The sequence below is a fragment of the Castanea sativa genome, chromosome 6 (genome assembly GCF_040712315.1).
Source record: "Castanea sativa cultivar Marrone di Chiusa Pesio chromosome 6, ASM4071231v1".
Lineage (NCBI taxonomy): Eukaryota > Viridiplantae > Streptophyta > Magnoliopsida > Fagales > Fagaceae > Castanea > Castanea sativa.
The window spans coordinates 60442142-60457024 of NC_134018.1; the positions used below are offsets into that span (position 1 = coordinate 60442142).

General features: G+C 34.9%; 1 protein-coding gene across 2 annotated transcripts; it reads right to left on the reverse strand.

Moving 5' to 3' along the window:
• Window positions 1-2110: 2110 nt before the first annotated feature.
• On the reverse strand, window positions 2111-11190 carry LOC142640382 (uncharacterized). 2 transcript variants are annotated; one of them, XM_075814439.1, is made up of 10 exons: window positions 10972-11190; window positions 10764-10886; window positions 10319-10380; window positions 10136-10219; window positions 9986-10017; window positions 9770-9851; window positions 6186-6414; window positions 3990-4217; window positions 3498-3790; window positions 2111-2696 (listed from the first exon to the last, which is right to left on the reverse strand). In XM_075814439.1, exons 1-10 carry the CDS (start codon window positions 10996-10998, stop codon window positions 2333-2335), a joined length of 1524 nt encoding a protein of 507 aa, XP_075670554.1. In that variant the 5' UTR covers window positions 10999-11190; the 3' UTR covers window positions 2111-2332. The 2 variants fall into 2 exon arrangements, with proteins under 2 accessions (XP_075670554.1, XP_075670555.1); XM_075814440.1 differs by having other exon boundaries at window positions 10764-10868; window positions 10972-11166.
• Between the last annotated feature and the right edge of the window lie 3693 nt (window positions 11191-14883).

Genomic DNA, 14883 nt, shown 5'->3' on the forward strand with positions numbered 1-14883 from the left:
GAATTTGGTCATGGATTGGTGTAGGAAATCATCCATAGCTTCAAGGCAAAAAAAAGGAAATGAACGATTGTTGGGCATCAAATTGGACATGAGGCAAGTATATAACCTAATGTAATAGGATTTTTTTTTTTATCAAGGTAATAAATTTTTTTGGATTATGTGATAAATTCACAGCGTGGATTTACCAGTGCATATCAACTTCTCTATCTTGATCAATGGCTCTCCCCAAGGTAGAATTGATTCAAGCAAAAGTTTGTGAATATGCACTTTTAACTAAGAAATTTACATCCTTTGTCTAAGTCCATAACACCCTATCACCATGCTTGAGAACCCGAGTGGAATTCTCGGTATCATATCATATGTATCTTATGCAGCTGGAACTTTTGATTTAGAATATCTGGAGAAAATAGGCATTTGCCCCTTTTGCCAAAACTTTTCAGCAAAATGCCTCATATCTGAAACTAATTAGGAAAATGCCTCTGTTTCGAAACTTGATTTTCTAAAAATTAAGTTTTAATTTAAAACTCAATTTTTGGACAATCGAGCTATAACAAACTAAAAAAATTGGTACTCGAGTTCACCATGTGAAGTACTCGAGTTCATGGAACTCGAGTTCCTTGAAAAAATTCAAGTGGAACTCGACTTCCATGAACTCGAGTACTTTACATGGTACTTGAGTTCATGGAACTCAAGTACCAAAAAAAAAATTTCTAAGTCCACGTTCGCTATAACTTGATGTTCCAAAAATCGAGTTTTACATTTGAAACTCGATTTTTAAATAATTGAGTTTCAAAACAGGGGTATCTCCCTAATTAGTTTTAGACGTGGAACATTTTGCTAGATTTTTTAAAAAGAAAGGGCAAAAGCCCATTTTGGCCTAGAATATCTATTGTAATAACTTAATGTGTGTGCGCAAGGGAAGACTACACACTCAAAAAAATAGATAGGTTCTTGAAAGGTTCTGGATGCACTCATTAATAAAAATAATATTAAAAAAAAAACATAAAGATGTGGCATGTCGCAAATAAACAATTGAATTCTTGGAAAATGAACCAAAAATACAATTACTTGTCTTTGCTTGTCCAAGGTTCCAGTTTTGGGTATGATTCAGAACAAAAAATGTTCCAATTTACGTGAAGATGTTTTTCAATTGTCCAAAGAATATCGAACATCAACATGTTTGAGCGGTATTAGTAAATAATAATGAGATCGGTAACCTTCTATTGACGCATTTGGATGAATGGGGTGTGGTTAACCAATGTCTCTATAGAAGTTGGCATTGTATACAACTTCCATATACAATGTTGAGATGTTAACGAGTGTATCCAAAACTCTTCAAGAGCCTACCTATTTTTTTGAGTGTGTGTAGTCTCTCCTCGTGCACACACACACTAAGTAATTACAATAGATATTCTAAATCAAAATTTCCCGCTGCATGAGATATATATGATACTAAGAATTCCGCTCAGGGGGTCTCAAGCGTGATGATAGGGTGTTATGCACTCAGGCAAAGGATGTTAATTTCTTAGTTAAAAGTAAATATTCCCAGGCCTCTCCTTGAATATCCATTGAAACTTCCTCGCCGCATTCAGTGTAAGGCGTTTTGGTCATTCCACAAATGCCTCGCAAAGAAAAGAAAATCAAAGTTTGGATTCCAAAGGAAACTAAACTAACTCAGCAAGACTCAAAATGAAGATACTATCTGGTCAAAGGTCTTGCTTGAACGGATGTCAGTGGATGCACAAATGTTCAGTCATGAAACGGTTCACAGTAAGTCTAGTGTCCTCATAGTTCCTCCAAAAGCAAAGGATCTAAAGTTTATGTAGTGAAAGTTGTAAGGCCTGGGAGTGGAAATAAACAAATAGATGGTATTAGCTACTGTAACAGGAGATGAGAATGCTCAGAGAAGGGGAAGACATGCAAAATCTGGATGATTTCTTGGATGTCAATATTACTTTACAACATTCCATTGATGCTGCTTTGGTCACCAGGCAGTACTTTTAATAAGAAGAAAAAGAGGAATCAGAGACGAGCCAAAGGTAAGCAAACTATTACAATGTCATGCAAAGAACACTTCAAGTAGGCTGTTTGTACAAATATCAAAAAATGGTTTATTGAGAAGCTCTAGAAGTACACTTTATAATAACTGTCCTCCACTGGGAAGGAATCGAATACCATTACATAGATATCAGTTTACCCTGTTCATAGCTCAATCATGAAAGAAATAAAAGGAAAAGAAATAGGTCGGGAAAGTTCACATTTTCCTGTAACTGAATGTGTGCCAATCCCTACATTTGAAAATTTTTGTTTATGTAATTGTGGATATTTAATATCAAGGCTGATGAAAAGAGTTTGCTCCTTGTTCATGGTGGTTATTAACTGGTTGGCTAACAACAGGAATATCCAAGCTGCTTCCTTCAATCTCAGGAGCAACTTCTCTTACATCAGCTATCCTTGCCTCTGTTGCCTGAATATCACTCCATTCACCATCTCCAATTGGCCGGAGGTTGACCTGATCTGCTGCCACGTGGACTACACTCTCCCCAGGAACTGGGACTGCCCTAGAAACACTGAGACATGCTTTATCCACATTCTCGTCCGACAAGTCTACATGCTTTGTCAGTGGAAGAGTGTTATCAATACTTGAGCAAGACTCGGTCTTCTCCTCAAAAACTTGCTTAGTATCAATATGATGTCTGTTGAGAAAAAAATAAAAATAAATTTTGATTATTAATCCCGAAAAAGTAACAAACAATTTTTTCATTACTTTTTATACTATAGATTAACTACTGATGTAACTTTAATGGAAAATTTTGGAATCAGGAGTGGTCTACATGTAGGCCAAACATGCTGAGCCTTGACATGTCAAAAACAAGGGGGGAAAATGACTAAACTATAGCAATAGTTCCTCATATCAGCAACAAATGACATAATTGTCACACTATGTGAACTGTAGAGAATAATAACAATACAGGAGAAATGCATTATCTAGAGAGACACAGGTTATTGCTTGAACATGAGAAAAAAATAACATCTTGCATAACTGTTCACATTAACTATCATTTTGACATGATCATGCTTGGGAAATTCTTTGGGTGGAAGTAAAACTCGAATATCATATCCCAAAGTACTTGGTGAGACATATACACAAAATAAAAAATTTGAAAATGAAAATCATTATAAACTCCTTTTTTTTTCCATACTTTGTGTTTTGGTAAAACTTTATCCTTTTTCTTACCTATTAGTTCCACTTTTACATGGATGAGAACTCACATCATTTTCAATTTAGTTTACTTTAATTTTTAGTTGGGTTTTTTTCCTCTCCCTCTTTCTCCGGTTCTATTGCTTGATTAGTTGTTTTACATCAGTGTCATTAGTACTTTATCAAGTCTTTTTCCTGTAACAAGGGGCCTTATGTTAAGCAGAATACAAATGGGGTTGATCCAGAATGATCCTGAGTACTACGTGTATTGGATAAAAGGGTTAAGATGCTAAACCTTTGGAGTTGTGTTTGTAACTTATTTACATATGCCAGAAGCTCTTGCTTTTCCTTCACAGCAGCTGACTCTTTCTCTACTGCCTCCTTTATTCTAGCTTCAGCACCTGCCTCTGCAACCCTGACCTTTTCCTCTGCTCTCACAACAGCTGCTTCTAATATAACAACACGCTCTCTAGCTTTTGCAAGCTCAGAACGCCACATATGAGCCTCCTGATTAGCAGAGTCTCTCTGCTTGATCAATTGATCCTTTTCTCTACTCAAGGTCATAACCTTTTGTTCGTACTCTTTTAGCTACAAGTCAAATGAAAGCCAATATATAGAGAGACAATTAAAAAGTGACATCTAAAATCACAACAGCATTTTGTGCGAGTAGAATTAAATAATAGGGAGGTTAGGAGATATACATGGCCATTGGCACAGGATTCTTTTTAAGCTGTTTACTCCATATCAGGTTTTATCAATACTATGAAATGAGCAGTCAACAAAGTACCTTTGCCACACATGAGTCCTGCTGCTTCTCGGAATCTCTTTTAAGACGCTCAATTTCTGCACATGCAATTCTTCTTTGTTCATCCATTGTATGCGCTGCAGATGCAGCAGACTCAGCAGCTTCAGCTGTCTCAGATAATTTCTCAGCTATTTCTCTTATTGTTGAATCCCGTGCACGAAGGTCCTGAGCCAAATTGTGCAGTTCCTCATCCTTAACTCGTAGTGTCTCCTGCAAGATGTACTCACACAGTTAAAGAATCAAATCTAGGTTAAATTAAAGACCAAATAGACTTGCAGGATTAGCGATGACTTTAAAGGAATAAGCTTGGCAAGAAAACAAAAACAAAAGCAATATATATACATATAAGAAAGACTTAAAAGGGATAAGAACCCCAAGATGGTGGCAACATGCCAAGCAAGGCCAGGCTCAAACAGGACCATAACAACATCAACCACTAAACCTTGGTCCCAAAACTTTGGGTTTGGATATGGATCTTCAAAAGACTAGGGTCAGTCACATTTATTCTTTTTTGACATTCTATCCCACCCAAAATATCACTCTGTTACATCCAATATTTAGTACCATAGAGTATAAGTGGTCTCAGTATAAAAGGCACCTTTAAGGAGCCAAGCCAGCTTGACTTACACGACAACTCAAAATTATGGGACCCAAACACCTATTCGTTTATTCAATGACTATGCAAGACCAGCTTAAATTGAGGCGAGGGCATATCCACAAACGAGAAAATACACAGAAGGCCCATCACAAGGACATTCTTCATCAAACTGTTCATAAATTCCTTAGCCAAGGAAAATCAACATTAATTGCAGCCATAAAATATAGGATGACTCTACAGGATGCTTATATGCCTTTATCCAAACCCCCAAATTTTGCCTAGTCATCAAATAGCACCTAGCAATTATGCATATTTTTCCATTGCTTCTACTTTCCAAAGTTCAATAATAATAATAATATGAAAACAAAGAGTTCTCTACCACTATTCTACTAGAAGCTATTGCTATTTCTTGCTAAAGTTGTCTGCCTAGTATCATGCTTTCGGTGCACTTAATTGCTTCTTAACTGTACAACAAGAGAAACAAGGCTCTACATATTTTTTTTAATTTGTCTTCTAGATCAGATTTTATGTCTCGGTTTCAAGAAACTGGGTTTCTCAAGATAATCAATTTTTAGATTTTAATGAACATAAATTGTCAGATAGATTGAAAACACTATACACAACATAGAACTTCTTTTTTAGTGAATGAGCAGTATGTTCCTCTGTACTTTCATTTGTACCAATTTTGATAGTCCTAGATCGATCAATGTCTAATTCTATGTAACTTCATAAACTTAAAGTAAATCATCTGAAAATACTGAGAATATGAAGGCATTTATTAGGATAAAAATAATTTAAAGGCTGAGCCTGAGCACTCTTGATTTTGAAACCAATATTTCAAAAAATATTAATCTGAATACAACCCTTTTTTTTCCTTGTTTTGTTTCGGGCAAAGAGAAGGGGGGGGGGGGGATGTTAAAGTTTTTGTAACTCATGACTCATAAGCCTTGCAATGTCCAGGATCCTATGTCCTTCCAACCCTTCTTCTTCTTCTCAAGGAAAATAAAATTGCCACAAAGCCAGAACCAGTCAATTAGGTAATTTATTGGCACAAATAAAAAATAAATATTTGCAGTAACTCTATATCCCTTGAACCAATACAAAGGCATATACTGGCACGTCTTAAGTCTTAACTATTACAAATTAAATATTCCTTGTAGAAACATGAGAGAGGACATTCCCGCTATGCCTCCTAGATTTTTCCATCTATCTACTCAATGATCAGAGGCAGTCAAACAACAGCAAATGCATTTACAAGTGAATAGGAATGTACATTTCCAAGGAGGTTTTTTTTTTTTTTTTTTAATTACAAACTTGCATTTTCAAGTTTGTCAAACAATTAAAGAGAAATTGCAGGATATAAATCTAGCGTAACTGCAGAAATGACAAAATTATATTTCATCCTATGCACCTGAATACCAAATGAAGGCATTAATCACCATAAATATGTTATTGATGAAGTACAAAAGCAATAAGAGTCTGATCTTTATGTAAATACTATTGGATATGCAATCCATAACTGAAGTTAGGACATAGTATCACTACTATAAAATTGAAAGTGGAAAGTACAGGCAGAGTACCCTCATGATTGCTACATCGTCCATTGGACCATCAGTCGTTTTATTTGTCACCATTCCTAGAGCATTTCTTAAAGAAATCTGCATTGCTGATTCAATTTCTTTAGATGATTCGAGGGCAGTTGAATTGGCAGCAGCAACTACTGCTGCGACTGTTCCTAATTTTGCAGAACCATTTCCACTTAAGGAATTCACAGCCTCTTTATGGGCCTTAAGAACCAATTGTGTTGCGCTGAATGTCAGAAGGCAATGGGAAAACGAAAAATAAGTAGAGAAATAAACTGCAATATATGTATTTGATAATTCAAGCAAGAAGACAAGAACTCAAACCTAGCGAAGACAAACCTCATCAGCAGATGCTCATTTTATGAAAAGAAATTTAAAGAATAAAATTCAACTGTAAGAATTGTTCATTCATTAAATTAACCCACCTTATTATGTTACTTTCATTTTTATTAGGTTACTTTAGAACAGAAGAATAAATTTCAAGAAGCTTTAAGTAGCCAACATGATGTAAAGAAGAAAGAAGAACTCTCAAGGGAAAGCTCTAATAAAATATAGAATAAGATAACAGTAGAATCAAAAGACAACATTTCTTTTTCTTTTTCTTTTTCTTTTTTAATAAGTAAATCAAAGATAACATTTAAGTTGCAAGAAGGATCAAAGAATGTCGTAAATTAGGGGAAAAACTCAAATATAAAAAATTCAGTATCATTCTGAGCATGAAAATAGTATGATTGTGGATGCAAATGAGAATACATGTGGTGAACCCAATTAGTCTCTGAGAATTCATAGCCAATCACAAAGTTTTGAGATTAAGTCTTTGTTGTTGTATCATTATGAGCATGAAAAGTAAAGTACTCATAAATGCTCTAAATTTTCTCCAAGATGTTCCTAGTTGTACATTTAAGGATAAGAAACAATACAATAAAGAAAAGTGATCTTTTAAAAAAGTATCAATCACCTAATTCTCTCCTAAAACCTAACTTTGGCACCCAACCCAAATCTTGATCTTTTTTTAGGAGAAAAATTAACCTGGAAGGCTGTTGCTAGTTCCACACTTCATGAGTTCAGTGGAGGAAGGATCATAACATCATACAAGAGATAGAAATCAATCATGTCACTCCACTCGCACAACAAACATACGGAAGCGTGGACATATGAAAGGTCAAGGCACCTTCGGCGTGTTTCTTTCTTTGTGTGGACCACAGCTTGGGATAAGATTCTTATGGGTGATAATTTGCGGAATAGGAGTTTTAATTTTGTTGATTGGTGCACTATGGGTTGTTGTTGTGGGGAGACCGTAGACCATTTGTTGCTACATTGTGAGAGGGCTCATCGATTGTGGAGCTTTGTCTTTAGATCTTTTAGGATTTATTCGATTGTGGAGCTTTGTCTTTAGACCTTTTGGGATTTGTGGATTTTACCAAAATCGGTTGCAGATTTACTGTTTGATTGGTGGAATTGGTTGGGAAGTACTCATCTAATATTTGGAATTTAATTTGACTGTATTTAATGTGGTGTATTTGGAAGGAATGATGTCGGTGGACTTTTGAGCACATGGACAGATTTGATGACCAGTTGATTGCTTCATTTAGCAGTTCTCTTTTTGACTGGTCTATGGCTTAGGAACTCACATCTAGTGATTCTATCCATGTATTCCTTATTTCTCTCCTTTGTAATTAATTTTCTTTTTTCTTTTTTGTTTTTCTCTTTTTTGTCTCTTTGGTTTGCTTTATGCTTTTTTCTGCATAAAGCAGTTTTTTGAATATGTATCTTTCTTACTTACAAAAAAAGAGATAAACAAGTTGCAATCAAATCCAGACCATAATCTTACCAATAAGTCCGCTCACAACGTCCCCTATTGCTAATGTTTTTTTTTTTTTGATGAGTATCCCCTATTGCTAATGTTAGAAACCGCATTCCACTCAAATAGTTATCTGTTCCTTTGTTTAATAGTAAGAGAGGAGATGGGAGCAAGTATCCCTTCCCTTCTTTGGTTGTAGGGTGGAAAGGCAAGAATAAAGTAAATTACCAGCAAACTATGATTAATGATAGGAATCTGTTTATACATTGTTGAACATATCCCCCAAAATAAAAATTTTTAAAAAAAATTGTTTAAGACATTGTTGAGATTTTAAGAAATTGATAGGGTCAATAGGGAAGTAAAGAGAAACTCATTACAGTCGGTATCCTCTCCTTTCTATTTCCCCAGTTTGAGAGAACTGGAAAAAAGGGCTTTGATAGGGTACATTAAATCCCTTTAAATCATCTCCCTATCCGTCAAATACATCAAACAAGGGGAAGGGTAATATCCCAACCCCTAACCTTCTCCTTTCCTTCCCTTTCCTTTTTGTTCATCCAAATACACCTTTCAATTTGAAGAGTCGCTCAGCCTGAACCCTCATGGTTGTCTGCCTACTTTCTATTGAGGTTCTAAAACAAACTTAGGTTTTCACCACTAACCAAACAACAAAGCTGGAAGAAGTGATGCATCTCTTTCCAAATTCTCCCTAAATGACTGTATCCTTTCTTTTCAAAAACAATTGGGCAATTACAAATAAAAACCATCAAATATGTCAGACTCTCTCTCCCATAGTCTAACTTAATAATAATTTCATGGGACCAAATGATCAATGATGTTGGTTAATCTCTTTACTAGGGAGGCAACTTTGCATACCAACTATCCATCAATTTGCTAATATACATCTGCAAACTAAGAAATTATAGGATAAATCATCATAGAGTCCCTTGAACTGTGAACCCAACCTCACAAAAGCAAACCATCTGAAATCTGAACCAAAAAAATAAAAAATGTTCCCTGGTTTCGACTTAGAAGACAACTTCTCACAAAAATAAATTGTTGAGAAATTTCTTGTTGGATGGGGGGGTGGGGGGTGGTGAGGAGTTCAAATATTATTTGGTTGGGTGGAATGCGGTTTGCTCTCCTATTGCTAATGGTGGTTTGGGTGTAAGGAAGATAAGTACTTTCAATCAATCTTTATAAAATGGCTTTGGTGCTTTGATTTGGAAGACACTCATTTATGGAGATGAGTAATTGCTAAAAAGAATGGGGAGGATGGATTTTAAAACTGACTCAAGGGACACAGGGAAGTAGCTTGTGAAAAAGCATTCGGACAGGATGGGATGCGCTGCTACAACAATATGTAGGTTTTGATGTAGGGGATGGTCATCGCATGTGGCTTTGGCATGACACCTGCTGTGGGGATCATCCTTTGAAGGGTTTGTTTCCCGCTTTGTTGTCATGTTCCACAAGCAGAGGTGATTCATTACGAGGTATTTTGATTGGAAAAATGGCAGGGGAAATGAGAAGTTAGATTGTCAGTTTTCAAAGAGCTTTTAATGATTGGGAGTAGGATTCGATGAGTGCTTTTCTTACTCTGCTTCAATCTAGTACCCCTAGGAGAGATGGTTGCGATAAATGTATATGTGAGACTCTCCAAATAAATAACAGATGCACACAGGAATCATGACATGCTCATAATTATTTATACAATCATAGAAAATCATTACAACAGGCTCAGACCCCGTAAGAGGCTGCAAAAGGAAAGATCCAGAGAACTTACTTCAAGGTTGATACCCAAGCTCTAGCTGCACCAGGAGTCTCTGCACAAAGGAAGTAGTCTTTTTTCTGTGGGGTCCCAATATCTAATCACTCAAGTTAAGAAGCACATACATTTAGAAATTTCAAACAAACCCCAAAACGATCCTTTCACTTGAACTCCAAAATATTTTCCACATTGTTTAGAAAGAAAAAAAGAAGGAACGATAAATCAGGATACAGAAACAGCAGCCATCGTACTTTGGTAGTCCACTAAATCACATTAAAAAAACAAAAAGCATTAGTAATCTTTAAAGCTAAAACCCACTTGCACAAAGAAGTAGTTAAGAGTTCAATAAAGCAAAGTCATTCAGAAAACCATTAATCTTACTGGAAGTTGACAGGAGACACCGTAATCGTGCTATTTGCATCAAATATAATGGTTCCCTTGACAGTTGGCTCATTTCTCCTAATCCTAATGCAACCAAACAACCCGAAATATCAAAGATCAAAAAAATTGCTCCATATTTAAAGTAAAAAAAAAAAATGAAATGCAAGCAAAACAAATACTAACTTGTACTCCATTCTCCCAGTAGTTGGGTCCAAAATCACCCACCGCTCATTCCATTTCCTCAACTGTTGTAATGCACACAACTTAATTAGTTACGCAAACAACGAATCTTAAAGTGGCAATTCAAACATAAAATCATTCTTGTGTCAGTTCAGAATAAGCAAACAGCTGTGTAGTCAAGTAGCTGAACTCTTATTTACCCACTACACCCAACCAAAAATTTTTTTTTTTTCTTTTCAAGTAATATTTCGGTTAATTTACCTCAAACCTGAAGAAATTAGAGCTAATTACTAATTATAGATTCCAATAGAACATTTCTCAATTGACCCCAATTTTTTTTTTTTTTTTTTTTTTGAAAACTACGATTTAGCAAGCTAAAATTTAAAACAATAACAACAACAGGAAACAATCAAAAATTGAAGAGAGAGAGAGAGAGAGAGGATTGTACGGTCTCAGATCGTTTGAGAAGAGGGCCCTGCAACAAATTCCTACCGGACCCGGAAGCTAACTGGCGTTTGATCTTCTCCAAACTGTTCTCTGCATCGCCAGGTCTCTGCTCCATCCCCAAATTCTTCAAGTTAATACAAATACTCCAATAACATTATTATTTTGTGCATATATAATCTGAGAGAGAGAGAAGAGAGAGAGGGACTAACCGGAAGAGCAGCAGCATTGGAGGCCATGGAAGAAGTGGACTTTTAGAGAAGAGGGATCAGGATGTCAAATTATGGTAAAATGGAAGGGGCTATTTGCTATAAAACTCTCTTTCACTCACTTTCGATGATATTTCGGAAAAGCTAGCAAAACAATGCAGTGCAAGGCTGTTAGGTTTGTTTCATGGACTTGCAGGTGGTAGTTTTGGTTGTCTTTTCTATATTTATTATAATTCTTATTCTTATTCTTATTTAGCCCAAAAATGAAAAATCCTCTTCTTCTTTTTTATTTTTTATTTTTTATTTTTTATTTTTTGGAGCTGTTCTGTTGCGTTCGAAGATTTACCTTTGACTCGAGCGACACGAGCGATGCTGTACTTGTTAACGTCAATGCAACGGACCGTGTCCGAGTGTGAACTCTACCACGTGTACCATACCATATTCCGTTGGGTGAGTACTATTGGTTGAAAAATAGTATACTCTCTCCTTCTTCTTTTTTTTTTTTTTTTTTTATTCAATAGCTCAGTGTGAAGGTTTGAATATTAAATATATCCGATTAGAAATATTAGGAAGCTCAGCTAATTAGATTTTGTTTAAAAACAGCTTATTCAGTTCAAACTATAAAAAATTTTGTTAAAAATATTATAGATAAAACTAAAAAATAGCTGAAATAGTATTGTAAAACTCATGAATAGTATGAAAGAGTATAATAAGACTCATAAATAGTAGAAAAATAAGTTGAATAGTAAAAAAAAATCTAAATAGTAAAAAAAAACTGACTTTTTAAATATTGTAGGTGTTATTTTTGTAAATAAATAAAAGGTAGGAATAATTGCGGCTTTGTATTTACCGTCTTTCTACATATATATGTTTAGTTGAAAAGAAACCGAGGTAAGAGAATAAAATATATTAAGAACAATATATATATATATATATATTAGAAATATATAAAAGTAAGAGAAGAATAAATATTTGTATTTTCCAACATTTGTAGTAATGAGACAAAAAAAAGGAGGAATAGAAAATAAAATACATTTATACCTTATTATTGAAGATAGAAAGATACTATGTGACGAACTGGATAATTTGTGTGTCAAATTTTGGTGGGGTCAAGTAGGCAATGAAAGGAAAATTCATTGGAAGAATTAGGATAAGCTATCAACTTGAAAGATTGAGGGTGGTATGGGATTTTGAGATTTGAGAGATTTTAATTTAGCTATGTTGGCTTTACAGGGTTGGAGAATTATCCAAGGTGATGATTCATTTGTTATACAAGTTTTTAAAGCAAGGTGCTTTCCTTGGTCCTCTTTTCTTGATGCTAAAGAATCACCTGAATGTTTTTATGTGTGGAGAGGCTTGATGGTTGCACTACCTATCCTTTGATCGGGCTACTGTTGGAGAGTTGGAAACGGGTCTTCAATAAGTGTATTAGGGGATAAATGGATCCCCAATCACCCCACAAACAAAGTTCTTCATCCAATCCATGAGCTGATTAATGAGATGGTTGTCTAAGAATTAATTAATCCGGAGTTGTATGTATGAAGAAGTGATATGATCATGTCACTGTTTCATAGAGAAGATGCTGAAGCAATATGCAAAATTCCACTTAACCGAAAGGCTGTCTCAGATTCAATCATCTGGATGTACAACAAAAATGGGAAGTTCTTTGTCAAATCAGTATATAAGATAGCAAGAAGGATTCAAGGTAATGGAAATAGGGTAGAGTCTTCAAGGGGCTGTACTGGGAAAATTATTTGGCCGGTGTTGTGGAAACTTTGTATACCAAATAAAATCAAAGTTTTCGAGTGGAGGGCATGTAATGATATTTTGCCTACAAGGTTCAATCTAGCAAGGAGAACGATCATTAATGATGACAAATGCCCAATCTATACCAGGGATTTGGAGTCATCCATTCATGCCTTATGGGAGTGTGTTGTGGTGCAAGACGTGTGGGCAGGTAGCATTTTGAAACTGCAGAAGGATTGTTCAAGTTTTCGAGATATCTTACAGCTGATGGACCATTTGGTGGACAGGCTTTCGACAAAAGAAATGGAGTTGTTTTGGGTTCAATGTTGGTTTATTTGGAACCAACGTAATTATGTAATGTATGGAGGGAAGTTGAAGGACCCGACCAGCCTTAACAAGAGAGCAAGGGAGTATTTAGAGGAGTTTAAACAAGCTCAGATGCACCTAACTGTGAGTCCGATGGAGCAAACCAGCAGTGGAGTATGGCAGTCACCTCCACCTACGGTATACAAGTTAAATTTTGATGCAGCAATATTTTCAGGGATGGAGAAATCTGAAATAGGAGCAATAATTCGTAATGAAAAGGGCGAGGTTATGGCGGGAATGACTACTATTGGGCCGAAGGTTGATACAAGTGATGAAGCTGAACTTCTTGCGCGCAAAAGGTCTCTAGAGTTTGTTATGGATGTTGGATTCACTAGACTGATGATAGAGGGAGATAATGTCAATGTCATCCAAGCCATCTCTTCATCTGTGGCTAACTTTTCTTTCATAGGCAATGTGGTGGATGATGTTTGTCATTTGATCTATGATTTACAGTGGGCTGCTACTAGTAGGATTAGGAGGGGAGGTAATAAGGTAGCACATGTTCTTACTCAACATGCTAGAAATTTAGATGATGATTTGTATTGGACGGAGGATTCTCCTCTACCAGCATTGGAAGCCTTGTATCAGGATGCTTTATTATTAGGATTAAATGAATGAATGTTTCTTCCTCAAAAAAAGAAAAGAAAAGATAGAAAGATGAAAAAAGTGGTGATTGTATACTTTTATTCTCAATAGTTTTTTTTCCCAATTTGGAAGAAAAAAAATTTGTGAACACACTACGTGCTCACGACATTGCTGGCATGGATCATGTCTTTGTACAACTACTACTTGGGTTCGATATGATTTTTGTATATTATAACAAAATCTTACAATATTTTTTACAAATTGTCTTGTACACAACTTTAACTCAACCATACATTATATTGTTATAATTTTGTAGTTTTGTATTTTAGTCTCCTAGATAGCTTATGTGTAGATATAACTTTTGCTATTGCTCCAAAATGATAGCATCTCTTTTCTTCCTATTTGTGTCTCCTACCAGGTCGGCAATTATTAAAGATGGCTTTGCCTTTCTCTTTTGTCTTGATGTATAATATCTTTATTTATATATATTAAATTTTTTTATTTATTATTAGTACTTAATAAGGGTAAATAAATTTAATAAAATTAGCTGATATTTATAATCAATTTAATCTCTATTATTTTTAATTTACCATCATCATCGGTCAAAATTTAGGTTTGTTTTAGTTGTTGAGTTAATAGGTGTGTCTATCAAAGTTAGTAATTGATAAATTGAATTTATTTTGTGTTTGATAGCCAAGAAAGTGCAAGAAAATTAGTGATTTACCTTAAGGTGGCGTTTGGTATGGGGTAATATTTTAGGATTCCCATGAATGTTTAAAGATTCCCATGTTTGGTTGCAAATTACGCTAGGGAATCAGATGCCAGGGGAATCCTTAAACCCCTCTCAGTAGGAATGTGGATTCTCTTTAAAACAGGTGGGAATCCAGATTTTCAAACTTAAAAGAAATTGTATTTTTTATAAATTGACAATTTTAACCATTTTTCCTTATCATTTAAGCAATTAAGATAAACTATGAAACAAATTATCAATATCTTATCTCTTGTCTTTATCTTTTCCCGCCAAAACAACATAAACAGGATAAATAACTTTGCTAATAGTTATTTTTGTATTATTCTTGTCATTTTGAAATGTTAGATCACAGTTTTAATGAATGTGTTGCTAATTGATAGTTTATATAATGTTTTTTATCTATCTATTTAGAATAAGATATTTTTTTAAAGGACTAATTAATAGTTTATATATATTTTTTCATTATT